At 43.4% G+C, this 26,507-nt stretch overlaps 1 protein-coding gene and 1 pseudogene across 7 annotated transcripts in view; both read right to left on the reverse strand.

The window, feature by feature from the left end:
* ELMO1 (engulfment and cell motility 1) overlaps positions 1-26,507 on the reverse strand; it is a 562,024-nt gene that overhangs the window by 254,969 nt on the left and 280,548 nt on the right. For all 7 annotated transcript variants that reach the window (XR_015696387.1, XM_087713089.1, XM_087713086.1 and 4 more), the window contains one exon: positions 26,239-26,343. Coding sequence is in view for 6 of the 7 variants with exons in the window: in XM_087713089.1 (XP_087569215.1) it covers positions 26,239-26,343 (105 nt within the window). In the remaining variant the exon portion in view is untranslated. The remainder of the gene's footprint in view (positions 1-26,238; positions 26,344-26,507) is intronic.
* LOC148045902 (uncharacterized) lies at positions 1,777-4,769 on the reverse strand (annotated as a pseudogene).

Genomic DNA, 26,507 nt, shown 5'->3' on the forward strand with positions numbered 1-26,507 from the left:
GGTCAGTGCCTCCTTCATTCATTCAAGCAGGTGGGGAAAGAAAGAAGGTGCGCGATAGCCGAGGGCGAAGGTGCTTCCCTTTGCCCTTGGTGGCGGGGGTGCTTTATTGTGGGCCTCCTTTCTTTCTCTGCCCACCCCAATGAGCGAAGATGGTGCTGGCCCCAAACCGCTCACCCGCATTCAAACCAACCTGCCTCCTCTCTCCAGGCATGGGCTCTCTGGAGGGGGATGGAAGGTCCCTCCCAAGACCGGGTACTTTCCTCCTACAATGTCAATCCATAGGAAGAGGGCACAGACTGTTCGTCGTTGGCAGAGAAATGGAGGCTTCTTTGCCAGTCTCCCAGCTGGCAAAACAGACATTTTCACACTGGTGAATCTGGCTCGTGGCAATGGCAAAAAGCAACTGCCAGCAATGCTCTCAGCAATGGAAAGAGCCCCGCTGCCACGCTGGAATCACCGAAAGCAGCGCCAGCAGCAACAGGACATGCTTGGGGAAGGGAGAGCCAGGACTGACCGCCCAGGATTGTGTTTCAGCCGCTGCCGCCGCTGCAGCTGTAGCAGTGGTGGGTTTCAAAAGTTTTTGGAACCTCTTCTGTAGGTGTGGCCTGCTTTGTGGGAGTCGTTTGCTGGCCATGTGATGGTGGGAGTGGCTTGGCAGGCATGTGACCAGGTGGGAGTGGCCAAGACAATGTCACTGAATTCTTTGCCCCAATGTTTGATCTAAAAAAAGATATAAAAATAGGAAATTTATTATTTTGTGTACTTATTACTTAAATAAGATTAAAATAAGTACACAAAACAATAAAAGAGCTACTTACAGAAGGAAAATGACTGTCCTTGCCAGTCTTCAATATCACTGACTCCAATGAATGGCCTGCACAAAGAAGAGACATAGAAATGAACTCTTTCATTGCATTCACTGCATTAGGATGAAACCAGCACACAAAATAATAGAAAAGGAAGATTACTGTCCTTTTGTGTGTTGAAGTCACCCACTGACCACCTTGCTCCAATGAATGGACTGCACAAAGAAATACAGAAAGGAAGACTTTAATTGCTTGCACTACTATATTAAAGATGAAATAAGCACACAAAGCAATAAAACAGCTACTTACATAGGAAAGATGACTGTCTTAGTGGTCACACTCTGTTGCCTCTTCATCCTGTTAAATAATGCTAATTGCAGAAAAAATAAAACAATATTGGCTCGATTGTGGTTGTAAGATGAGGATTACACTACAGGGAACAGAAGGGACCTCTGTTTTCACCCAACAATGTACAATCTTTTCAGGAAGGATGTCCCCCAACAAACAGGAAAGATATAGTTTTTCATCTAAGAAGTTAGATCAAGAATGAATGTCATAGGTAAATTCACAGAACAATACAGATTTCTTTTTCTGAAATGTATTCCTCAATTCAAAAAACAGGAATATATGAACTAGGTTCAGTACTTAGGACAGACCAAGTAGCTATTCAAGAGTTAATGGTGTCATAGTTAGAAGCAATGGTAAAGCAACATATGGATTTAAAACCATGGGTATTTCAAGGGGAATACAATACATATTTAATTTTACATGTTAACAGCTGCTGGAGTTGTGTTTGCACAACAGTGGAAAAACAAAGATATGAAAATGAATAAATATTAGAATGTGCAGTAATGAATAAATTGACAATTAAAATCAAGAAGGCTTCAAATACTTTTTCACGTGAGATTTGTTTTATCAATTGCTAACTAACAGAAAGAGAAATTAGAAATCTAAAGGTATGAAAGAAAATACCAATTATGTAATTCTTTCTCCAGGTATCTATCTATGCCTAAGCCTTGTATCTTATCACCAGTGTACAGTCTTGTATAAAATTCTTAAAAAGCCTTTTTAATCGTATCCTGTTGGTAGGCTTCTTTACCTTTGTATTCTATTTTCTCCATAGTGCGAGATTTTTGTTTTTTCCTCGTCATATATGCTAACCATCTACCTGGTTAATTTGCATTGCAAAAAGTATTATGTTTAGCAAATAATAAATTAGTAGCTACTTGGTCTGACATCAACATATTCAATTGCGCTCGTAGTAAAGTAATTACCTCTTTTGTCTTCTTATCACCTGGATTTAATATTAGCCCCTCCTCTTTTTTCTTTATCTCCTCTTCTAATTCCCTTTGTTTTTCCCCCTGTCTACGTCTAAATAGGTTATTTAAGTTTATTAAAACTCCTCTCATATACGCTTTACTTGCATCCCAAACCATTTCCATAGATGTTCCCTTATTCATATTAAAAGCAAAATATTCTTTCATCAGTTTTTTACATTCATTGACATTTTTCTCATATCTAAATAAATTTTCATTTAACCTCCAAGACCTTCTAGGTCCCTTCCCATATTCTAGTTCCATCCAAACTGAGTTATGATCTGTTAAAGTTCTCAGGCATATCTTCGTCTTCTTCACCCTAGAAAGAAAATCATTTGTGATTAATATAAAATCAATCCTAGAAAAGAATTGGTGCCTATCAGAAAAAAATGTGAAGTCCAGTTCTTTAATGTTCCATTCTCGCCAGATGTCCCTTAGTTCAATATCGTCCATCATATCAAAGAAAAATTTAGGTAATCTTGCTCACGTTTGAATATTTTGTGATAGCCCCTTCTTGTCTTTCCTGGTATCCAATCACCCAACAATATACACGATCTGTAATCCCATTGTATTAATTTAGTGTGGAGCAGTTTATAAAAAATTTCTTGTTGTTGGTTGGGGGCATATACTCCCATTAAGAGTGTCTTCTTTCCTTCTATTAATAATTCAATTGCAATATATCTTCCTTGAGTGTCTACTTCAATTAATTCAGCCTTTAAATCCTTTCTTAAGTATATAACTATACCGTTTTTCTTCTCCAAAGCAGATGCCACAAAATGTTGTCCCAATCTTGCATTCATCAAGTATTTCTGGTCATTTGTTCTGATATGTGTTTTTTGCAAGCAAATTACATCATTTTTAAATTGTTTCAAATAGTGGAATATTTTTTTCCTTTTTTGTGATGAATTTAAACCATTAACGTTCCAGGTTAAGAATTTAATTGTCATCTTCAGCTCCCTGAAGCTTTTTAAGAGCCACCTGGAAATTCTGTAATTTCATCTTCGGTCTACCTCCCCCCACAGCTTCTGTGTTTGTATTTGTAGTTTCTTGAATTGTTATCTGAGCTTGTTGCATCTTTAATTCTTGTTCCTTATATTTAGTAACCGCTCGAGTTTGTCTTTGCTCCATAATTCCTTCTGTCTCCACAAGAAGATTCAAGGCTTGAGCCGCATCCATTGATCCTTGCATATCTTCCTGTCTGGCCTCTCCTGCTTCTTTCCTTTCTCTAAATCCTGGAGATGGAGGGTAACCAGTCTTTAATACGTTGCTCTAAAAATCTCTAGCCTTCCAAACTGAGCTGAGACGATATCTTTGTCCCAAGTAGTTCGCCACTAATCTGGCTGGAACTTCCCATCTGTATTGTATCTGACGATTTTTAAGTTCATCCACTAAAAATGCATAGTCTTTTCTAGATCTCAACATTTTAGGTGGAATTTCCTTCAGTACTATCACCTCCTGACCTGCAAATTGGAATTTGGTTTTATAGGATGCTTGTAGTATTACATTCCTTGTATTTCTGGTAGCAAAGTAGATTACAATATCTCTTGGTACTTGTCTCTGTCTGGCAAACCATGAATTAACGTGGTAAATTTTGTCAATCTGCCAATCATACTCAGCCCTGGGTTGACCAATTAGTTTATCAAAAGCTTCTGCAAAAATCTCTTTCAAATTTTCTTTCAGGCCTCTTATTCTCAAAGCAAATTCCATCGCTCTATATTGGGTTATTGTAATTTCTGCCTCTGACTTTTCAGTCTTACTTTGAACTTCTTCAACTTTGCTCTCTAAATTAACATTGGACTGAATAATTTCTTCCACCCTATCCTCCAATGAGGTTACGTAACTAACCAAACCCTTAAAGGCATCCACTATGCCTTCTCTTATTTGTTGATTGTGGGTTTGGATTAAATCCTTGATTTCAGATGTTTCATCAGAGACCTCTTTAAAGGCAGTTGTGATTTTCCCTTCTATTTTTGCTTCTAACACAGAAGCCTGTTCCTTTAAGGCGCCTTGAAGAGCTTCAAGAGTTAAAATTTCCCCCACAGGGGGAGGTAATAATGTTTGCAATTTGTTTGTCTGGGCTGGAGAGCTGCCAGCACTCTTTGAAGCAGTTAATTTGGCTTGCTTTGAAGCCATTTCAGCTATTCAAATCACAGTTATCCACAGATGAGTTGTTAAATCCAAAAAGTTCACTTAATCCCCAGATTGTTAAATCTTGTAGCTTGTTAGTAAGTCAATTCTGTTTTCTTTGATCTTGGGAGGCTACAAATCTCCCCTGGGAAAGAGGTTTTCTTCAAATTGTGCACAGATAATACAGGGAAGTGTCTTTGAAAGCACTGCTATGCTCTGACCCCCCTTTCACTTTAAACCAGGGGTGACCTTGGCATTTTAAAACTGGTGGACTTTAACTCCTAGAATTTCCCAGCCAGCATTCCCAGGAGTTGAAGTCCATACATCTTAAAGTTTCCAAAGTTAGACACCCCTGCTTTAAATCATACCTAGCTGGAGCCTAGAGTTACATTTGTGAACTAGGCAGACATTTTTAACATGAAACTCCAAAAGAGTCCAATTAGAAAGGAATATAAACCTAATGTTTATTTATTTATTTATTTTTCAATTTCTACGGCCACCCATCTCAAACAAGTTTATATAATGCTCATAACCCTAACATAAAATTAAGCATAGAAGCTTCACGCTCTTCTCCAGGAGCACCAAGAACCTTTCTGCCCTTTCTGTGGGCAAGCAAGCAAGCGAGGATCAGGCAGCCTGATCCTCCCTCCCTCGCTTGCTCGCCGGGAAGCGTGGAGAAGAGCACAAAGTCCAGCGAAGGCAGTAAGGTTTCCAGCCCAACAGCCCCCGCTACTTCTGGACGTCTATTGCAGTTGCCAGCAGAGACAGGAAGGTTCTCAGCACTCCCCAGTTGCTTTTGTGGATTCCAAGAGCGCGGAGGAACACGCAGGGAAGAGCACAGTGCTCTGGGAAGCCATGAAAGGGACTGGGGAGTGCAGAGAACCTTCCTGCCTCCGCTGGACTTTGCATGCTCCTCGTGACTGCAACAGATGTCCAGAAGCGGCAGGGGCTGTCGGGCTGGAAGCCCAAACCCCATTAGCCACAAAAGCCACTTCTGGACATCTATTGCTGTCACAAGGAGTGCACGGAGAAGAGCACGAAGTCCAGTGGAGGCAGGAATGTTCTCGGCACTCCCGAAAACCTTCCTGCCTCCACCGGTTGCCCAGCTGGAATGGCCCTGTGCGCACACCTCTTCCTCTTCCCTCCTTCTCCTCTTCACTCCCCAAAGGCTCTTTTCCTCCTTAATGGAGCTCATCTGGAGCCGGGCAGAAGGGATGGGAGGAAAACCACACCTTGGAAAACCTAGCCAGGAAGGGAGGCGGTGAACCAGTGGTGGGCAGGGATGCCCTGGAACGCCCCCATGCTTTGCTGGCAGCCACACCTCCTAGGCAAGTTCAGAGAAGTCCTAGGAGGCTGGCCACATCGCACAAGCTACCGCCCGTGAGCGGCGATGGAACAGGCAGGGCAAGCGGGCGACGGGGGGTAGGGCAGGCGCTCCATGACGAACCTCTTCTAACCGGTATGGTAGATTTCTGGAAGCTCTTCTACCGAACCAGTTAGAACCGGTAGGAACCCACCCCTGTGCTGCAGCCACCAGAGACTCCTTCCTCGCTGCTGCTTTTTTTCAGGCCAAGAAGTGACACTTCAGAGGGGTTGTCCCCGGATGGCACCACCCACCCAGTCACATGACCTCCAAGCCACACCCACAAAATAGGCCACGGACACAGAATAGATAGTAAAAAAATTAAAAATCTACCCCGGATCTGTATCCCACGCTGTTCTAACTCTACAAATAAAGTCTGCATTGTACAAAATGCTGCTCCACAGATTCTCCTGTTGTAGATGGGCTCTGTATTACTTTCTTGATAATTGCACAATATTGCATGTAGAGACACTCACATGCACACTTCTCAACTTCGGTCAGACTCCATTTGCAGTCTTTAAATCTGCTACATTGATACATTCATCATCTTTGCCTATAGTTAAGATGAGGTAGGCCATTGATTTATCATGCTGCTTCTGATCTGCAGCTGCTAATGGTGCCTGCGGTGGATTAACAATAATATTCCAGAGCTCCTTAGCTTTCAGGCAATGTATCATCTTTGCAGCCCAAATTATGTAGTTCTTCTGTTCCAAATGAGGCAGAGAGTTCTCCCTGAATTCAAAAGCAGCCATCCTGCAAGCCTTCTCTGTCTGGTTTCTCTATTACAGTGGTTCTCAACCTTCCTTTCATCTCTTTCTTGCATGTGCGAGCAAAATACCCTCCTGGGCCAGGATCATGGCAGCAGGGACCACAACTCCTTCCGCTGCCGCCACTAAGAAGTGAGTAGCTGGCTGCGCTGGGCAGGAGACTCCTCAGCTCCAGACTCAGGTTGGTCCCCTTCGTGTTGGTTCAGGAAAGAGCCAAAGCAGCCGTCTCTGGATTCAGAGAGGGAAGAGTTCCAGAGTCCTGCACAAGGAGAGCCCTGTGCAGCGCAGGAGAATTGGAGCTATTGCCTCCCTGCACCCAACAAGCTGCTCCTGCTGCTCCCCATTCTCCTCCTTCCTGAGCCAACACGAAGGGGATCACGGCTCACACTGACCTGAGCCTGACTCTGAGGAGTCTCCTGTGCTGCGTACCCAGTTACTCACCCCATTGCGCAGTGGTGACAGTGGGAGGAGAGTCATCCCCTCTGCCTTGATCCAGGCCCAAAAGAGTATTTTGCTTGCATGGGCGCAAGAGATGAGTGCGAGAAAAGGGCTGGAGCTTTTCCCGACAATGGAGTTGCCTGCGAAAGATGCGGAATCACAAAAGCAGGCAAGAGGCTCGTGCCTTCTCGGGGCAGAGAGCAGATTGCGTGGTTGGGTCATCAGGGAGCCAGAGCAGATTGCGTGATTGGGTCATCAGAGGGGCCAAAGCCTATTAAGACTGCTACCCATGCTAACCATGGGTAACAGTCTTAATAGGGAATCTCAGCATACACACATCCCACGTTTCTTCATTTTAATTTAATTTTCACCACCTTGTTTTACGCCTCAGAAATGGTACCTCTTGGCTTCCATAGCTCTGCCCATCAACCTCCATCACTCGGAGTGAGCTGCTTTCCCAGCGTCCTCTGTGCTGCATGCATCTCTTTTCCCCCTCATTGTCTCCATTCCAGCTCCTACTCCCTCCCACACACACAGACCGCTCCTTCCGCCACGCGGGGAACCCAAGCCGCTCCTTCCCTTCGGGCTGGCTTCTCGCCAGCCTCTCCATGGGAGGCTCCTCGGCGCCCTCTGTGAAAAGGTTGTTCGACCCCAAAAGGGATCGTGACCTACAGGTTGAGAATTGCTGCTCTATTAACACAGGCAGTCTCTCAGCTTAATTACAGTTCTGTCTTTCTGTGTGCTCTGGCCCATAACCTGTCAGAATTTGTTGCAGAAATCAAATCCAGAAAGCACGCATAGGTAACTGATTCAGCAGGATTCATTAACTTCTCTTTATATACATAATAACACATGAAATAATACATACAATACCATGAGTGGTTCTTCAGTTTCAGATCAGAGCAGCAGACCAGTTTAGTTCTCAGTCCAGACTTGCAGCTTTAGTACAGAACAGTTGGACTAAGCTGCATCCAGGTGCCTAGCTGTCTCCAGCAAATACTGTTTCAGTTTATAAACAGCCCTTAATGGCTGACTTACTTCCTATGCCTATTCATTAGCTGACATTGTTACCATTTCTCTGCCAGTCATGAATTCTTTTTTTATAAAAAAAAATATTGGACACAGTGTAACCATCCAATATTAAGATATAAAATTATACATTATAACCACCATGCTTAATTACATTTAGTTTATTCAGTATTTACAAATATAAAAATATTTGTTTTTATCTTTTCACTGTTATAATTTCATATATAATTCTAATCTCCATTCTATAAATCTTAGTCATTGCTTATTTTGGGTATTTCCTTTTTTGTTCCAAACATTGATAAAAATTTGTCCCAGATCTTATAATATTCTTTATTATTCCTCTTTATTCTTCAAGTCCCACATCAATTTATCCATTTCAGCACAAGTCAGAATTTTCCTAATTACTTCTTCTTCTTGTGGAATTTCCCTGTTTTTCCAGCTTTGGGCAAAGACTATTCATGCTGCCGTAATATGTATTGTTAAGTAAATTACTCCTTGTTATATTTATTGTTTATGATTCCCAAAAGAAATAGTTCGGGTGTAAATTCTATTTCCTCTTCTGTTATCTGTATCAGCCACCTTTAAATGTTCCGCCAATATTCTCTTCTTTTTTGGCATGACCACCACATAGTACGTGCCTGATTCATGATCACATTTCCAACAATTTGACACTAATTTCTAAACATTTTGGCTATTCTCACGGGTGGGAGATGCCACCTATAAAACATTTTATATAAGTTTTCTTTATACGATATTGACAATGTTATTTTCCTATTCCTTTCCCATAGTTCTTGTCATTTATCCAGATGTATATTATAGCCAAAGTTTATCATCCATGCTACCATTGTCTCCTTAACCTGCTCTACTTCCATCTTATATTCCAATAAAAATGAGTAAATCTTCTTTATCAATTTATCATTTGTCCCCAAAAGGATCTTATCTATTGCCATCAGCTCCCTATTAATGCCCCACTCTTTCATATCTTTCAAGTAATGTGATTGGATTTGAAGATAGGACCACCATTCCAATTGTATCCCTTGCTTTTTTAGCTCTTGTCTCGATCCTAATCTCCCTTCATTGTCTATTATATCTTTATAGGTGACCTGTTTTCCCTGGTTGATAAAATTTGGGTGCACTACCGCTTCTAATGTTGATAGTCAAATTGGAACCTTGCTGTAAATTTTCCTCTTGAATTTATTCCATGTTTCTACTAACACTTGTCTTATTAAAATATTGATGTGCTACCTGCTTCCCATACCACAGGAAGGGGTCCCATCCTAAATGTAAATCGTGGTCCTCTAGTGTTAGCTTTCTATTATTTTTTTTAATCTATCCATTTTTTTTTACCCAGGTAAGCATTGTTGCTTGGTATTATAATTCCCACTCTGGTACACTAAATCCTCTTTTTTCTTTTACATCTTGCAGAAGTTTAAATTTAATCCTTGGTTTTTTCCCTTGCCAAATGTATTCTGATGTCATTTTATCTAATTTTATAGAAATATTTTGGAACAAAAATAATAATTTCAGTAGAATATTCATTTTGATTACTGGTGTTCTTCCAATGAAGGAGAGTCTCAAATTTTTCCACCTCTCCAAATCCTCCTTTATATAATTTGTTAACTTCACATAGTTATCTCTTGATTGATCTACACTTTGTCATTATATAGATTCCTAAGTATTTCATTTTTTTCCCAATCTGAATATTTATTCCTTTGGCCAATTCCTCTTTCTACTTCTCCATCATATTTTAACTATTATTTTGGTTTTATCTTTATTAATTTTCAATCCGGCTATCTTCCCATAGTCTTCTAGTACCTCCATCAGCCTCAGATCTGATTTTAGTGGTTCTTCAAGAATAAAAACCAAGTCGTTTGCAAATGCTTGCCATTTATAGACTTCTTTCCAATTTCCAGACCTTTAATTTGAGTTTCTTTCTGTATTATCCTTGTTAACACTTCTAGAGACAATATAAATAGCAATAGGGATAGAGGACATTCTTGCCTCATATCTTTCTGTATTTAAAACACTTTTGTCACCTCTCCATTCACTTATTACTTTAGCTTCTTAGAGTGTATCGCCTGAAACATATTTAAAAATTTATCGCCATATATTTCAATTGTTGTAACATAATTTCCCAATTAATGCTGTCAAAAGCTTTTTGTGCATCTAAAAATAACAATGCCACCTGTGTTCCACTATGTATCTCGTAATATTCTAAGACATCTAATATTATTCTTATATTATTTTTCATTTGTCCTTTTGGTAGAAAACCATTTTGGTTAGTGTGTATAAACTCATTTAGGAATCTTTTTAATCATTTGGCTATTATTAATGTGAACATGTTGTAGTCTGTATTTAGCAAGAATATGGGCCTATAGTTCTTAATTAGCATCCTGTCCGAGTTCTCTTTTGGTATCAGCACAATGTTTGCCTCCACCCATGATGGTGGTATCTTTGCTTCTTCCAATACTGCATTATATACTTCAAGTAGGATTTCTCCTAGACTGCCTTGCAGTTCTTTATATATTTCTATTGGTAGTCCTTCAGGACCTGGTGTCTTATTGGTTTTTTTGTTTTCTTTTTGGACCGTGTCCATTAGTTCCTTCATCCTTAGCATATTTTTGATTTCTTCCAGGATTTTTGGCAATTCTGCTTTCTCAAGACATTGTATTATTTTCTCTTCTGCCTGGCAATCAGTTTCTTTATATAGTTTCTCATAAAATTTCTGGGCTATCTTTTTCTTCTCCTCATTTTGGTAACATACAGTATATTCCCCTCATAATCTTGTAATTTGTTAATCCATCTCTTCTCGGTTTGTTTTTTCAATTTGTACGCTAGCCATTTCTTTGGCGTGTTAGCGTTCTCAAAAATATCTTTTTTATTTGTTGTGCCAGGTCCTTCTTTTCAAGTATATTCAATTTATGTCTAATTAAGTCCATTTGTTGTTTTATATTTCTTTCTTGGGGCTTATTTTGTAGTTTCCCCTCCAGTGTTTTGTATATTTTTTCCAAAAAGTTCTTTCTTTCCTTTTTTTAATTTTTTTTTTGCCATATAAGATATAGCAACTCCCCTCATGTATGCCTTCACTGTATTCCATAAATTTTGTAGAGATGTATCTTCTTTTTTGTTTTCTTTAAAGAAGAGATCTAATGATTAGTCATTGTTAATTTAAATTCCTCATCTTTTAAAATCGATCTTTTCAGTGTCCATCTTGTCATCCACTTTTTCCCTATCAAATATATTTTCATGGGGTTGTGATCCGCCCAGAGATTCATGTCAATTTCAACTTTCTTCACCTCTGATTTCAATTATGTGTAAGTTCAGACTATATCGAGTTTGGACCATGATTGATGTCTGCTCAAGTAATATATATATTGAATTCTCTGACAGCTTAATGCTTCTTCATTTGCTGCAATACTTTATTTAGCTTTTCTATTCATATTCAATATTCTATTGCCAATTAACTTTCTAAATTGAAATTTATTCTGTTTTGATTATGTTTTCGGGTTACATGATCAGTTTGGGTTTTTGTTGTATAAAATACCTGTTATCTTTGGATGAAGAGTAATTTTATTGTATCTTAAATTAATAATTAGAAGGAAGAAAACTAGAGAAAGATTTTGGTTATGGTTTCCAGAGGAATGAAAAACATTCTCTTTTAAGATCAAACTTGCAAGGTTATTTACTAAATATACTGATTAAATATACAGGAAGGTTACCCTCTGAACCCAGATCACAAAACAAAAATCAAGAATAGCAAAAATAAACTTTGCCTTTATATATTCCCTTCCCCAATAAAAAAAATAAAATGGAAAATATATCAAAGATACTGTCAAAGACCTGGTTAGGTATTCTTTTCAAGATACATGACAATGACGCAGAAGTTATATATGAGTCACTACTTTGATCCAGTTCTTAAAAATATAATTTACACTTAACAAAAGCGTAGTGTTCAAATTTCAAGTGGTTAATACTTTTTCTACACTCGCCATTTTCCAGAAATCCCATTTTACAAAGTTAAACTAAGGATATCCACAGAAAAGTACACAGGATGATTATAAATCACAAAAAGTGGTTTCTGTCAAAGAGTAAATAGTTGGGTTTGATTAACTTTGAAAGGAGAATATTAACAGAAAACAGGATAACTATCTTAAAGTATCTGAAAGATAACAGAACTGAGCCCAACATTTCTGTTGGTAATTGAGACATTTGTTAAGTGAGTTTTGCCCCATTTTAAAACCTTTTTTCCCACAGTTGCTAAGTGAATCACTGCAGTTGTTAAGTTAGTAACATGGTTGTTAAGTGAATCTGGCTTCCCCATTGACTTTGTCAAAAAGTTGCAAAAAGTGATAGCATGACCTCTAGCTACTGCAACCATCATAATATGAATCAGTTGCCAGGCGTCTGACTATGGGGATGAGGAAATGGTTGTGTGAAAAACAGTCATAAGTCATTTTTTTCGTGGCCCTATTTTCAAATGGTCACTAAATGAACTGTTGTTAATTCAAGGACTACCTGTATTTGTTTTTAAATATTGCAGAAAACAGGACAAGAAACAATGGCTAAAAATTGCAAAGAAGAATATTGGATAAAATTTTCAAATATTTTTTTTAAAGAGTGGGGCTATATTGTAGTGGAAGAGACTGATTCAGGAGGCAGTGAATTCTCTTCCCCTGCAGTTTCTTTAAAGAAAGTATGATGTATTTTTTCCCATGTATCCAATACTGCATATTTTGTACTCCTGAAGGATGACTTGGCTACCTAGCTAACAATGTTTCCCCCCCAAAAAGACCCAGTCTTATATTGGGGTTTTTTTTGGCCTCCAGGTCTTATTTTCGGGGGAAGTCTTCCACTGACTCACCTCATGGTGACAGCTGTGACAGCCCTGCCCCAGCAGGAGCCTGTACGGCTGTTGCCAGCCCACTTCTTCTGCTGTCACTTGCATGCTTCTGTTTCACTGTCAGAAGCCTTCAGGAAAGGCCTCTACAGCCGAGAAACGAGCTCTGATGGTTCCTCTGATGCTGAAATGGAGGTCAGGGGGCACTGTGTGTGTCCAATTCAGAACAATTCAGGCCTTTCCTGAAAACCTCTGACATCGAAACGGAGGCCAGGGGCAACAAGTGCCAGCAGCAGCAAAAGGCTGCAGAAGAAGTGGGCCGGCAAGGCAAGGCAAATGTTAGGGTATGCAAGGCCTGGCTGCAACTGTCAGGAGGTAATCAGCTTCACACACACCCATCCCCATCCTAGATAGTTTGATTTTTACCTGTGCGCCTTGCCCCACCCTGGCATCCAGGTTCAGCAGAGTGAACGCGGTCTTAACTAGGGCTTATATTGGACACACGTGTAAAAATCAAGCTAGGACTTATTTTCAGGATAGGTCTTATTTTCAGGGAAACACGGTACCTAACCACAGCTATGATTTTGTAGTTGTTTCCTCAAGCAACAATGAGTTATTCAAAGTGTTTGTACTATTGTTATCATTGTTACACAAGGGCCATTTTAGTTTCTTGAATTCAGATGTATCCAGAGAATTGTAAAGAAGAGATCTATAGTTACTAAAGAAAAAAGTAGAAGTCTGGGATATTTATAAAAAATTAAAGTACCAGTAAAAGGAAACTACAGGAGAAGAAAAGATTAAGGGGAACAAGAAAGAAAATACAATGGGGAGAGATCATATAATAGCTTGGGAACATAGCAACCTCTTCAAAAATGTTCTGAATATGAAGGTGAAGTAATTTGGAGATGAATATATAAAAAGCAAGACCTAACTCCCTTTTCTAGTTTATTTTGAGAAACGAAATAGAATAAGTATATCCTCACTGCTGGGGAAGAAGTATCACCAACTTTATCTTGATTTTGATTTCAGAAATTATTACACAATATATCAAAAGCAATTCATTTTTTATAAAGCATGGGCAGAAAGTTTTTTTCTGGAGCTTATGGAAGAATAAATAGGCTGTGCTTTATACTACAAATATATGGGTTATGAAATATAAATCACACAAGCCAAATGATTCAAACTAATCAAGTTTTGAATGGTGTACATCGTAAGATAACATTTGTCTGTACAAATATCATCTTACTGTGATATTTATTACTTGAAATTTTGAGAATTTGGATACCTCACAGAAGAATTTAAAAGACAACTAGTAACTTAAGTAAACATGCTTAGAAAATATGAATCTAATACAACACAATGTAGTAATTAAGAAGATAAATGGAAAAATTAAAAAAAGATAAAGACAAGAGAACAATTAGCAGGCAAAGGGTTTGTTTGTGATTGCTCCATTATAGAATTTTTGAAAGATTTAAACTTGATTTTAAAAAAGCTTTGTTTTAACAGGGAAAAACTAAATTGGATATCAATTTATGTTCTGAAGATGACCACTTGATTGGTAAAGTAGATAAAATAATACTGAAGATGAACCTGAAAGACAAGTATGTAAAAGACTGCAAGGTAAAATGGGCAAGAAAAATTGGGTATAATATAATACTAGATAAATGGGAGAATTTATGGACTAAAATTTACTTTGAAAAATAGTTTGCATTTTTTTTTAACAAACATGAAGGCCCCCAGTGACAGTAACCGTTTTCTCATCCATAGCAAATTGAATTAAATTCTTGTTAGATGCAGATGAATATGAGACAGTTAATATTCCTTAGTTTTCCTTTTTTTAGCTAGCCTGATACTTAAAACTTTATGCGGAGAAATAAGAGAAAGTACTTAAAGTGATTAGAACAACAGAAGTGATTGAGTTAAGTAGATGAGATGGCGGGATTACCATAGCAGAAAAAAAAAGGCTGCATTATTAATGTCCGATATCTGCTTGATTACTGGCTTAATTTAAGTCTTAGCAGCAGTGGAAAATATATGCAGCTTGTGTTTGAAGATAATTAAAACAGACCTGCCAGATATCCTACAATCAGAAATCCTCACTTACTTGTATCAAAAGTACCGATTATATTATTTAATGTGATGCTGAAATGTTTGTAAGAAAATAAGCTCAGTGAACTTCAACTCCAAATAATTTAAACCTCAATCTCATCACATAAGCACCTCTGACACTGAATAACAATGTTCAATCTAGTGGATCAAATTAACTGGAGTTTAAATCAGCTTCATTCTGATTTTCACTTAATGCTTCATTATCTACAAAGTTGTGGGGGGGAACTATTGGGGGAAAGGTTAGTGAGTGTGATAAGGATCTAGCTAAGTTATCATAAATAATTTACCCTGGAGGGTTTTTAGACACTTTCCAACTGGCCAGATATCAAACTAGTTTAACAAAAGTCTATTTTGGTGCAACAATAGAGAGAACTCAAAACTGAAGATGGATTTTTTCCTTGACCTCTTACAAGTGGATATAAAACTGTCAGACAAAAATAACAATCTTTACCTGCTATTTACTAGGACATTAAATGGCAATGACTCTTTATATCCTTTATAGCAGTGGTCCCCAACCCCCGGTCCACGGAGTACCTGGCACTGGGCCGCGCAGCGGCCGGGGGCCATGGTCGCTCTTTTAAATCCGTTCCTCTTAAATGCATTTCTCTCCCCCCCCCTTTGGTCCCACCCTCGGCTCTCTCTCCCTCCCTCCCTCGCCATCTCCTCCCTTCTCTCTCCCCCCCTCCCGCACCGATCCATCGCCAGGGAAAGAGAGAGTGAGAGAGTGAGAGAGGAGAGAGAGAGGGAGAGAGGGAGGGAGTCAAGAAAACTGTTCCGGCCGCCGCTGAAATGACTCAGTAACTTTTGCGCTTGGATCTGCTTTTTCAAACCTCCCTCAATCATCATCGCCACCCTCTTCCTCCTCCTCCACCACCACCATTTGTTCCGCTAAAGCTCCTAAAGCTCTCTCCTCGGCTTTTCCTGCTTTCTCCCTGTCACCCAGATGCATGCTGTGGTTCGAGAGTGCGGCTCGGTTTTATGTGTCCGCTTCTCTCCCTTTCTCTCCACACACCCCCCACCTCCATTTAATTATTTTTTTTTTAAAAGAAAGAAAACCGTAGTTCTGCCAATTGCACAAAAAAAAAAGTGTGTGTGCGTGCATATCTGCCGGCGGGTGTGTGTTTGTGTGGTGTGTGTGTGTGTGTGTGTGTATGCGCGCGCGGAGAGAGACTGGTTGGAAAGGCAGGACAGGACTGGCGGTGTGTGTTTCTGCAGCCCCTCCGGTGGAGGCTGCACTAGCCGTCAGATCTGGTGTTTTTTTTTTCCCCTCTCCTTTTTCCGGCAGGTCGTTTTAATCCTTGCTAATTACTTTCTGTTCTTCGCTTGCCAGCTTCCTTCCCACCCTCCTTCCTCCTCCTCCCCCCCCCCCCGCCGGGTGCGCCTCCCCACTTTTACTCCCAAACAGTTATATATTTATATATATATATATATATATATATTCTCTCTCTCCACGGCATTCGCGCGCGCGCGCTCTGTTCTTTGCCCGCCGAATGTGGTGGGGAGGGGGAGGGCGGGCAGAAAGGTTGGTCCGGGTTGAGGGTTCAGGATGGTCTTTGAGGAACATAAGTCTGTCGGGGGGGGGCATATTAAAGCACTTTATATTTATGTAATTGTATTTTATTTTGTAAGGCATGTTTAAATACAATAAAATAAAAGTTGTTTAATCAAAACAATCTGATATATAAACAATCAATGTGTCGTCGCGAACAACGCCCCCCCCCTGCGCGCGCTCAGCGGGCCACGGTAAAATTATCAAAGGCTGACTGGTCCGTGGCGATAAAAAGGTTGGGGACCACTGCTTTATAGAACAACCTCCAAAAGTTAAGTATGCAGGAAAATTAATGATAGATAAAAATCAATATGCTACAATAACTATAAAATAAATTCAAATTATAACTAATTCTAGGTCAACTAATGAAACAAGCTTTGTAGAAGGTAACTAAAGTTTATGCTCTTTTTTAATAAATAGGTGCTAATTTTAATATTTAATAAAAATTGAAACATATAATTATTCTTTTTTATCTTTTTATGTTATCCTGTAAGAAATATCAATAGGCTATCACAGAAAACCTTAATAAACTATAACTTGATTGATTTCCATATAAACTCCCTCTACACACTCCGCAACCACTACATGCAGATTTAGGGTCGCCCTTCCGCCGAGGGAAGCTCTTTCTGTTCGCCTCATAAAGGCGGTTAATGTCCTCCTCAGGGTTTTCGAGATCGGAATCATAGCTTTCCGTCTCTGGTAGACCGGTAGCTGTGTTGAAAGTATTGGCGGGCTGCGCTGCTGTGGTAGACCGGCTCTTCGCGATGGTAGCTAGGGATGCCGCAGCCATTTCGGAAGCCCGAACCTCGTTGAAGGAGGTTTGGAAGGAGAGATCTGCTTTGGTGAGCAGTCGCTTCTGCAGTTTAAGGTCCCCGAGGCCACACACAAGGCGGTCGAGGAGAGCTTCATCGAGGTCTCGGAACTCACAGTGGAGGGCGGCCGATCGTAGGGCAGAGACATAGGCGCTGACTGACTCTCCCTCAGCTTGGCTGCGTTGATGGAAAGCGTGCCGGCGGGCTATTTTGGATGGAGACGGGGCATAATGGCTAGTCAGCTTCGCCATCAGGACGGGCCAAGGTACGGCCTTGATGGGTTCCGGAGCTGTGAGAGCCCTGGCGGTGTGGAAAACGTCCGTGCCGCAGACGGACAAGAAAAAGGCACAGTTTCGTTCGTCCGTCAGCTCGGTAAGGTCGTGTGCGACCAAAAAACATTCAAAGCGAGCCGTGTAGGACTCCCATGTCTCGGAGCCATAGTTGAATGGCGCGAAGTTTAATGTGGCCATTCCTGTCAGGGACACAGCGACGTCTCGCCGCGGCAGAAATTAAAGCGCGGTTCTAGTGACTCAGCGAGGGACTTCAGCAGTGTGTGACTTCAGCTTCTCGCACCTCAGTTTGGCAATCCCATCCTCGTCACCAGTGGTGTGTACCAAGGACCTGTGGGTAGCCAGAAGAACTGAGGCGGAGACGGGAATAAAAGGCTAACAAATTTTATTCCCTAACAAGTACAGGCTAACTTTCAGAACCAGCTTTAGACAGGAACGTGCGCTGCTCGTTTGGACAGCTCCCTATTTATACCGGAGCTGTCAAACGATCAGCCAATCAGGTGTCGAGCGCTTCCCGCTTAAACTCTTTATTTTAGCGCATGCTCAGAACGTGACACTCCTCCCCCCTAAGCTCGCGCAAGCGTAGTCTTTCAAGTATGCTGGCCGCCGCCTGATTCGGCTGGACGCTCGAGGCCTTTCTGCAACGGCTGGAGGCTCTGGTTTCTCGACCGAGGACTCTGCGTCGGATGATGGTGATCGCCCGGGCCGTTGAAGAGTGAAGGATGGTGCTGGCCCACCAGGTAAGTCACCACTTCGGTTTGGGGCACTGACTGCTTGCTCTCTTGCGGCCTCCTCGTTTCTGGGCCCCACGTCGCTCGTCAGAGTTGGTAGGTCGGTTGATGGCTGCTGGCCGGTTGGTAGTTGGCGTCTGCTCCGCAACTGGTCGCAATGGCGTTTCCAAGTTCTGCCGTCGTGGAGCCTGACCCTGTAGGAGCAGGGCCCGGTCTGGTCAGTCACTATGCCCGGTAGCCACAAGGGATGCCCTCCATAATTCCGGGCATACACTGCCTCCCCCTGGACGAAGGAGCGGGTCCCGCCCTGGGAATCCAAGGGAGTTGGGGTGGAGTAGGCAGGGTGCAACCGGTCAAGGGTTGTCCGCAACCGCCGTCCCATGAGGAGCTCGGCTGGGCTCGTATTTGATTCTGGCGAGGGAGTGGAGTGGTGGGCGAGCAAGAAGGCATCAATACGTTCTTGCCAGGGTAGATGATCCATTTTGGCGAGAGCTTCTTCGACGGACCGCACAGCGCGCTCTGCCAAGCCATTGCTAGAGGGGTGGAAAGGGGAGGTGAGGGCGTGTCGGATGCCTTGGGAAGCCAAAAAGGCCTCAAACTTAGTAGCTGTCAGTTGTGGTCCGTTATCGGACACCAACCCGTTGGGTAGGCCATGGGTGGCAAATAGGTGGCGCAGGGTCGCGATGAGTGCGTTTGCCATGGTGGAGGACATGTGGACGACCTCAACCCATTTCGAGAAGGCATCCACGGCAATGAAGAGCATGCGGCCCTGAATGGGGCCCGCAAAGTCAACATGGACCCGGGACCAGGGAGTGGATGGTGGTTCCCACGTACGGGGCTCAGCTTTGGGAGGCAAGGCCTGGGCGCCGTGGCATTGAGGGCACCCTGCGACATGGTCAGCTATGTCTTGGTCAAGCTTAGGCCACCAGACGTAGCTCCTGCCCAGGGCTTTCATCCGGACAATGCCTGGGTGTGCGTGATGCAGCTGCTGCAGGACGGTAGTCCTCAGTGAGGAAGGCACGACTACACGGTGGCCCCAAAGCAAACAGCCATGCTGGACGGACAGTTCCGCCAGGCAGGATTTGAAGGGAAGGAAAATGGAATCTACGGGGTCTTTTGGCCACCCCCGCCTAACCCAGTCTAGTACCCGGGATATTACCTGATCCCTTGCGGACAACCGGGCGATGTCGGCAGCAGAAATTGGAAGGTTGAGGTCGTCGATGAGGAACACTGGGGCCACAGCAGCAGGGTCTTCAGGAGCCTCCGGCAGGGGGCAACAGCTGAGTGCGTTGGCATGAGCGATCTGCTTCCCCGGGCAGTGCTGCAGCTGGTAGTCATAGGAGGCGAGGAACACAAACCAGCGTGTCATTCGCGGAGATAGGACCTGCGAAGCAGGGCAATCGCCGGCCAGCAACCCTAGTAAGGGCTTGTGATCGGTGACAATTTGGAATGGGCGGCCGTACAAATAGTGGTGGAAACGCCGCACCCCGGCCACAATAGCAAGAGCCTCTTTGTCAATTTGGGCATAGTTGCGTTCTGAGGCAGAGAGCGTGCGGGAAAAGTATGCGACAGGCACCTCTGCCCCACTGGGTAGCTGGTGGCAGAGAACGGCGCCCACCCCGTAGGGGGAAGCGTCGCAAGCGAGCACGAGAGGCAAATGTTCGCTGTATTGGACGAGAACGTCGTTGGAGATCAGTAGGTGCTTGACAGCTAGGAATGCGGAGGCCTCCCGGTGGCCCCAGACCCAGGCTGCGCTTGAGTCAAGGAGGCGGTGCAGTGGCTCAGCTACAGATGCCTTGTGTGGCAGGAACACAGCATAGAAATTGAGTAGGCCTAAAAAGGCCTGGAGTTCAGCTCTGTTGGTCGGTGCCGGGGCTTCCACGATGGCTTTGGTCTTGGCAGCCGTGGGGTGGATGCCACTGCCATCAATGAGGAACCCAAGGAACTCTATCTGGGGAACCGCAATTTGGCACTTGTCTCTTTTGACTTTGAGTCCCACTTGTTGAAATTTCTGGAGAACCACCCGCAGGCGAGCCATGAGTTCCTCTAGGGAGGTTGCTGAGACGAGGACGTCATCAAAATATGGGATGACGCCTCAGAGTCCTTGGAGCAGGCGCTCCATTAAACTTTGGAAAAGTCCTGGGGCAATGCTAACCCCAAACTGCAATCTGCGGCAGCGGAACGCGCCCCGGTGTGTGATGATTGTCTGTGCCTCAGCCGCTTCATCGTCCACCACCAGCTGTTGATACGCCTGGGCGAGGTCGAGCTTCGCGAAAACAGTCCCTTCGCCCAAGGTGTGTAGTAGGTGCTGAACCACTGGCACCGGGTATGCATTGGATGGCAGAGCGCGGTTGATAGAGCAACGGTAGTCCGCACAAATCCTCACGCTGCCGTCTGGTTTGATTGGTAACATGATGGGTGTTTCCCATTGTGCATGGTCCACCGGCTCCAGGATGCCTTGAGCCACAAGCTTGTCAAGCTTGGCGTCCACTTTTGGTTTGAGAGCGATGGGTACCCGGTGTGGTTCCATTCGCACCGGCTGCACTGACGGGTCGAGGTTGAAAGACACAGGTGTGCCTGTGTATTTGCCTAAAGCGCCATCAAACACAGTAGGGAATTCGTTGACCAGGCAATCGAGGGCTGACGCGCTTAGCTGGTGGATGCCGCTGATCTGCAGGCCCAGGGACTGGAATCAGTCGAGGCCGAGAAGGCTGGGCAGCCGCCCCTCAACTATGATGAGGGGTAGCCGGCCGTCAAACCCCTTGAATTGCACCCTGACCTTGCGGGTGCCAATTACTGGAATCAGGTTGCCCTGATAGTCCCGTAATGTAAGGTTACAGTCTTGTAAGTGGCGCTTTGACAGCTACGGCAAAAGGCGCTTAAGTGTGCTCCAAGACACTATAGAGGTTGCGGAACCGGTGTCTAGCTCCATCTCGCAGGGCTTCCCCTCCACGGTAACAGTTAGCTGGATCTTTTTCTGGAGATGGTGGCATGAGAGACCCTGGTTAGAGTTGCGGAGGATGGCATGGCAGTCCATCCTGGCTTTCTTTGGCCCCTCCGCCTGGTTCCGAGGTTGCCGGGATTGGTCGCTCTGGAACGCTGAGGAGGGCATGGGCTATGCGGCTCGGCACACCCGAGCGATGTGGCCCTTCCTGCCACACCGCTGGCAGAGGGCTTGCCTAAATCTGCACTCAGCTCTCTCGTGGTTGCCTCCGCAACCACTACATGCAGATTTAGGGTCGCCCTTCCGCCGAGGGAAGCTCTTTCTGTTCGCCTCATAAAGGCGGTTAATGTCCTCCTCAGGGTTTTCGAGATCGGAATCATAGCTTTCCGTCTCTGGTAGACCAGTAGCTGTGTTGAAAGTATTGGCGGGCTGCGCTGCTGTGGTAGACCGGCTCTTCGCGATGGTAGCTAGGGATGCCGCAGCCATTTCGGAAGCCCGAACCTCGTTGAAGGAGGTTTGGAAGGAGAGATCTGCTTTGGTGAGCAGTCGCTTCTGCAGTTTAAGGTCCCCGAGGCCACACACAAGGCGGTCGAGGAGAGCTTCATCGAGGTCTCGGAACTCACAGTGGAGGGCGGCCGATCGTAGGGCAGCGACATAGGCGCTGACTGACTCTCCCTCAGCTTGGCTGCGTTGATGGAAAGCGTGCCGGCGGGCTATTTTGGATGGAGACGGGGCATAATGGCTAGTCAGCTTCGCCATCAGGACGGGCCAAGGTACGGCCTTGATGGGTTCCGGAGCTGTGAGAGCCCTGGCGGTGTGGAAAATGTCCGTGCCGCAGACGGACAAGAAAAAGGCGCAGTTTCGTTCGTCCGTCAGCTCGGTAAGGTCGTGTGCGACCAAAAAACATTCAAAGCGAGCCGTGTAGGACTCCCATGTCTCGGAGCCATAGTTGAATGGCGCAAAGTTTAACGTGGCCATTCCTGTCAGGGACACAGCGACGTCTCGCCGCGGCAGAAATTAAAGCGCGGTTCTAGTGACTCAGCGAGGGACTTCAGCAGTGTGTGACTTCAGCTTCTCGCACCTCAGTTTGGCAATCCCATCCTCATCACCAGTGGTGTGTACCAAGGACCTGTGGGTAGCCAGAAGAACTGAGGCGGAGACGGGAATAAAAGGCTAACAAATTTTATTCCCTAACAAGTACAGGCTAACTTTCAGAACCGGCTTTAGACAGGAATGCGCGCTGCTCGTTTGGACAGCTCCCTATTTATACCGGAGCTGTCAAACGATCAGCCAATCAGGTGTCGAGCGCTTCCCGCTTAAACTCTTTATTTTAGCGCATGCTCAGAACGTGACACCTATTATTTAATTCTTTGTTACATCTTTACTTACTGACTCAATAGTAGTAACTGAGAGGGATCTTGGACTCCTAATGGACAATCTCCCAAATATGAGACAGCAGTGTACTGCTATTGCCAAAACAGTCAATGCTGTCCTAAACTGGATACCTGCCTTCCTGTCAAACAGGCAACAAATAGTTAAAATAGGGAGGGCCCTATCAAATTCGGCACCAGTTAACAGTGGTGACCCCCAAGGTAGTATTTTAGGACCCACACTCTTTCTGCTTTACATCAATGACCTATGTGATCATATTAAAAGCAGCTGCATCTTCTTTGCTAATGACATAAAATTATTTAGTACCACTGATAAGGCTGCTGCCCTACAAAGTGACCTTGACAATGTGTCAAAATGGTTCCACAATTGGCAACTCCAAATTTCAAGTAATAAATGCTCTGTCCTACAGAGTCACTGCAGCAATGTTCTGATGAAAAAGGACACAGTTATGGAAGTGTCTAACTGCCCAGGCCGCAGCTTGATGGCATCTTTGTAGAGCCTGGTCTGACCTCTTGTCCTCCGGTTTCAATACTTCCTTAGGAGCCCCTGGAATGGTTGTGGAGATGTAGAGCACTGCGATTGGGGCATCCACAGTAATTGGTTGGAGACACTTGCCCAGCTCAGGTGCAACATTGTAAAATCACCTGACCGTGGATGATGGCATAGGCCCCAAGGTAGGAGAGGCTCATTGCTGCTGTTTGACATCCACAAAAAGTCTAGGAGAATGAATGGTCTCCGCTTCTGTAGTATGTTCAGAAAACAGTGGGTTAGCGGAAGCAAGAGAAACTTCTGCAGTTATAGATGCTGCCTTAGATTTGCAGAAGCGTTGGCCTTGAATAACAAGGACTTGAAGAGAGATGGCTGAAATAAACCTGAAAAACCAGGCTGCTCAGGTGCCATGCCCTTGTCCTCTGACAGGTCAGCATCTCTTATGTCCCCTTCTTCCGAAACAGGAGACTAGCTACATGGAGAATGAGTGGGTGAAGTTGCCTCAAACCCAGGTAAAGTACCTGCCTGCTCCTGGGGCAGTAAGGGGGTTGCAGAGGGAGCCCGTTTAGACTGGTGGTGAAGGCCAGCTGCAATGCCCTGTCTAATTGCATTGGCTATAATTTCCTGAAATTTGGCATGGCCATAGAGTCAGACCTCACCTCAGTGCATAGCCCTGCAGCAATTGGAATGAAGGTGGCTTCTGACTCCACCCTATGTGCACACTAGAGCTGATCCACCAAGGCTGCAGTGCTATATAGATCAGTCATGGAGCCTCATAGGCCAGAGGTGCTGATAGAAAACACAGGGCTGAGGGGTGCATTTAAGTCCTCAGGGCCCCCTGGTGACAAGTTCAAGGTGTGCCTGGAACGGGAGTGCCCTGATTCCCCCCCTGCTATGGGAACCTTGAGCCTTTTGGTTGCCAGCCTTGGAGCACAGGCGCTCCAAAGTCTTTTCTCTTCTTTTTTCATATTTGGAGACAGCTTTAGATCCTTTTTTGGACTTTCCTGCCTTAGAAATAGTCTTTGATCTACTTTGGTGCCCTGCAGAGGCAGAAGGTATAGCTGGGGCTGCAGGTGATAAATCCCTGGGCTCTTGACAGGTCAGGTCCCTGCCTCTAAGTGAGCCTGCCTCACTGACATTGGTATTTGCTGTGCCCTCCATTTTGAATTATTGACAGGGGAAGGACCGCCCACCTGTCAAACGGCCACTTCACGCTTTTTGCTTTTATAAATGGCCACTTCACGTTCTTTTTCTCCCTTGCGGCTAACTGGGCTTGGCGAGGTTTTTGCAGCTTTGAGAGCTTTAAAGAAGTTGATTTAGCGGCTAAGGCAGCAATCTGAGCTCTCTGATTGTCTTTAAGATCATTTGCAGCTGAGGGCTCTTTGCAGTGTTAAACAAAAGTGTTGATTTGCTGACAGGCTATCAATGAGGCGATGTAATCGCTAGCTCCATCCTCCACTGACAGCCGTGTGGGCACGCTTTTCCTATCGGGTGGGATATGTCAGCCTCGTAAATCTGTAAAGCAGCCGGTTCAGGGATTGCCAAGCCCTTCAAAAGCTGCCCTTATCATAAACGATCGCAACATATCTGAGCCAGGGAGAGCATGGAGCTTGGCAACCCAAAGAGAGTGCCAACTTAAAACAGTCCCAAATTCAAGGCTTCTAGCGATCGGTGATTGACGGAGCTAGGGAGAGAACGGAAGTATGCAACCCAAAAAGCGCAGCAAATTAACACAGACCTGAATTTAACTTTCCATCAAAAATCAGTCTAGAAGGCGCACAACACTGTCCTGAGGAGCCAAGCTTACTGTCAAAAGCGCAAAAGGTTGTTCAAATTAAGTCTGCCACCACTAAGAAAGGAACTTGGGAAGAAAATGCACGGCTCAAGCTGTCAACTACCAAGCGGCCAGAGCCTAGGCTCTGACTGCGGAGCTGGTCTTATCCTCCTCCTGTGGCCAATTCAGTACTCACAAAGTCCACAACAATATTCAAGTAAATCCAATTGATGACACAATAAAAGCCAAGGATTCACAGGAACAAGGAGACACAACCATCCTTGCAGATGGATTGAGTCGAAAAGCTGGATATTCCTAGCAACAAGGGCGTGTCTTAACAGCTTTGATAGACTCAGTCCAATCAGCAAGCAGATGAGGTCACCCATGCCTGGATGCTATCTCTACCTCAATGGAGAAGGTATAGCTTTCTTGCCTAATCAGGGAGTTTGACTATAAGACCTCCAATGTCCCTTCTAACTATGTTATTCTGTTATACTTTAAATGAAAAGTGGAAGTACTTTATTAAAGATATTTATATTGAATGCATATATTTATGCATTGTGCCATTAAAATCCTGATTTTATTGAATAATATTTACTATGAAATCATTGTTTATTTAATTTTGAATGAGAGACATTGAAACAGATCTGAAAATCACTATTTTTAATTATCTTATAGCCAGGTAAAATTACACATGGAAGGCACTGTTTACCACTGTATTATATTGGTTAAAATGCCCTTTACAAAAAATCTCCTAGGCTTTAGTTTCATCCTATCTGAATAAAAGCTGCAGAATATTTGACATGAATTTTTTTTTTAACCAAAACGTTCTATGGCCATGAGATTTTGAGATGAAGAGAAGAATTCTTTATCTTGTTTTTGCAGGGAGATAATAATTTGTCTAATCTCCATGGAATTAAGCCCACCAAATGTAAATGACAAAAGATGCATGATTATTTTTCCAGTCAAATCCTTTCCATTTTACTGCATTTCCTAACATTAAATAAAGTTTATGACGCTTACTCAACCAGTCTGCTAAAATGTCAGCAATAATATGCAAAAGAAACGAAATACAGCTATCTACTTTCAGAAGAGATATGTAGGCAAAAAGTGAGTAGGAACAAAATTTGGAAAATAGAAACAATGTTCCTTTATTCCACATAAGTAAATGAAACCAGTCATAACCAATTCCTTCCTTTTGGGATTCAAAATATGTAGAAGATCAATCAAATAACATATCAGCATGGGATTTTTTTTGATCTGAATATAAACTGAGATACTGCTCATCACTCATCAAAACATACAAAAATGTGGTTCTATACAGCACCATTTTCTGCATTACTATCATATTAACTATATATAATAACTATATTATTACCCCATTTCCCTTCCTAGAAAAATGGATTTTAAAAAGGGACAGAAAGACCAAATGATAAATATGCCTGTGATAAGAAAGAGACCTTACTCGGATATAAGCATCCTGCTGGTGTTTGGCAAAGTACAGCATGTTGTCCAGGGCTAGCATTCCTGGGGGAGTCTGAGTAAAATCCATTGCTGGGTTTACATGATTCTGCAAAACATTGAAAAAGATAACATTGAAGAAAAGAAAGAGATAATATATAAGCATATTTTTGTTGCATTCATTATGCTACAAGAAAACATTTCATTCTTCATTTTTACTTTTCTATATTGTTTTATCCCCCCATACCTGCATTTTAGGGCATACAAACAAAT

This window comes from Thamnophis sirtalis, unplaced genomic scaffold, assembly GCF_051295495.1.
Source record: "Thamnophis sirtalis isolate CommonGarterSnake01/CBP01778 unplaced genomic scaffold, rThaSir2_p1.2 scaffold_4, whole genome shotgun sequence".
In the NCBI taxonomy this organism is placed as follows: domain Eukaryota; kingdom Metazoa; phylum Chordata; class Lepidosauria; order Squamata; family Natricidae; genus Thamnophis; species Thamnophis sirtalis.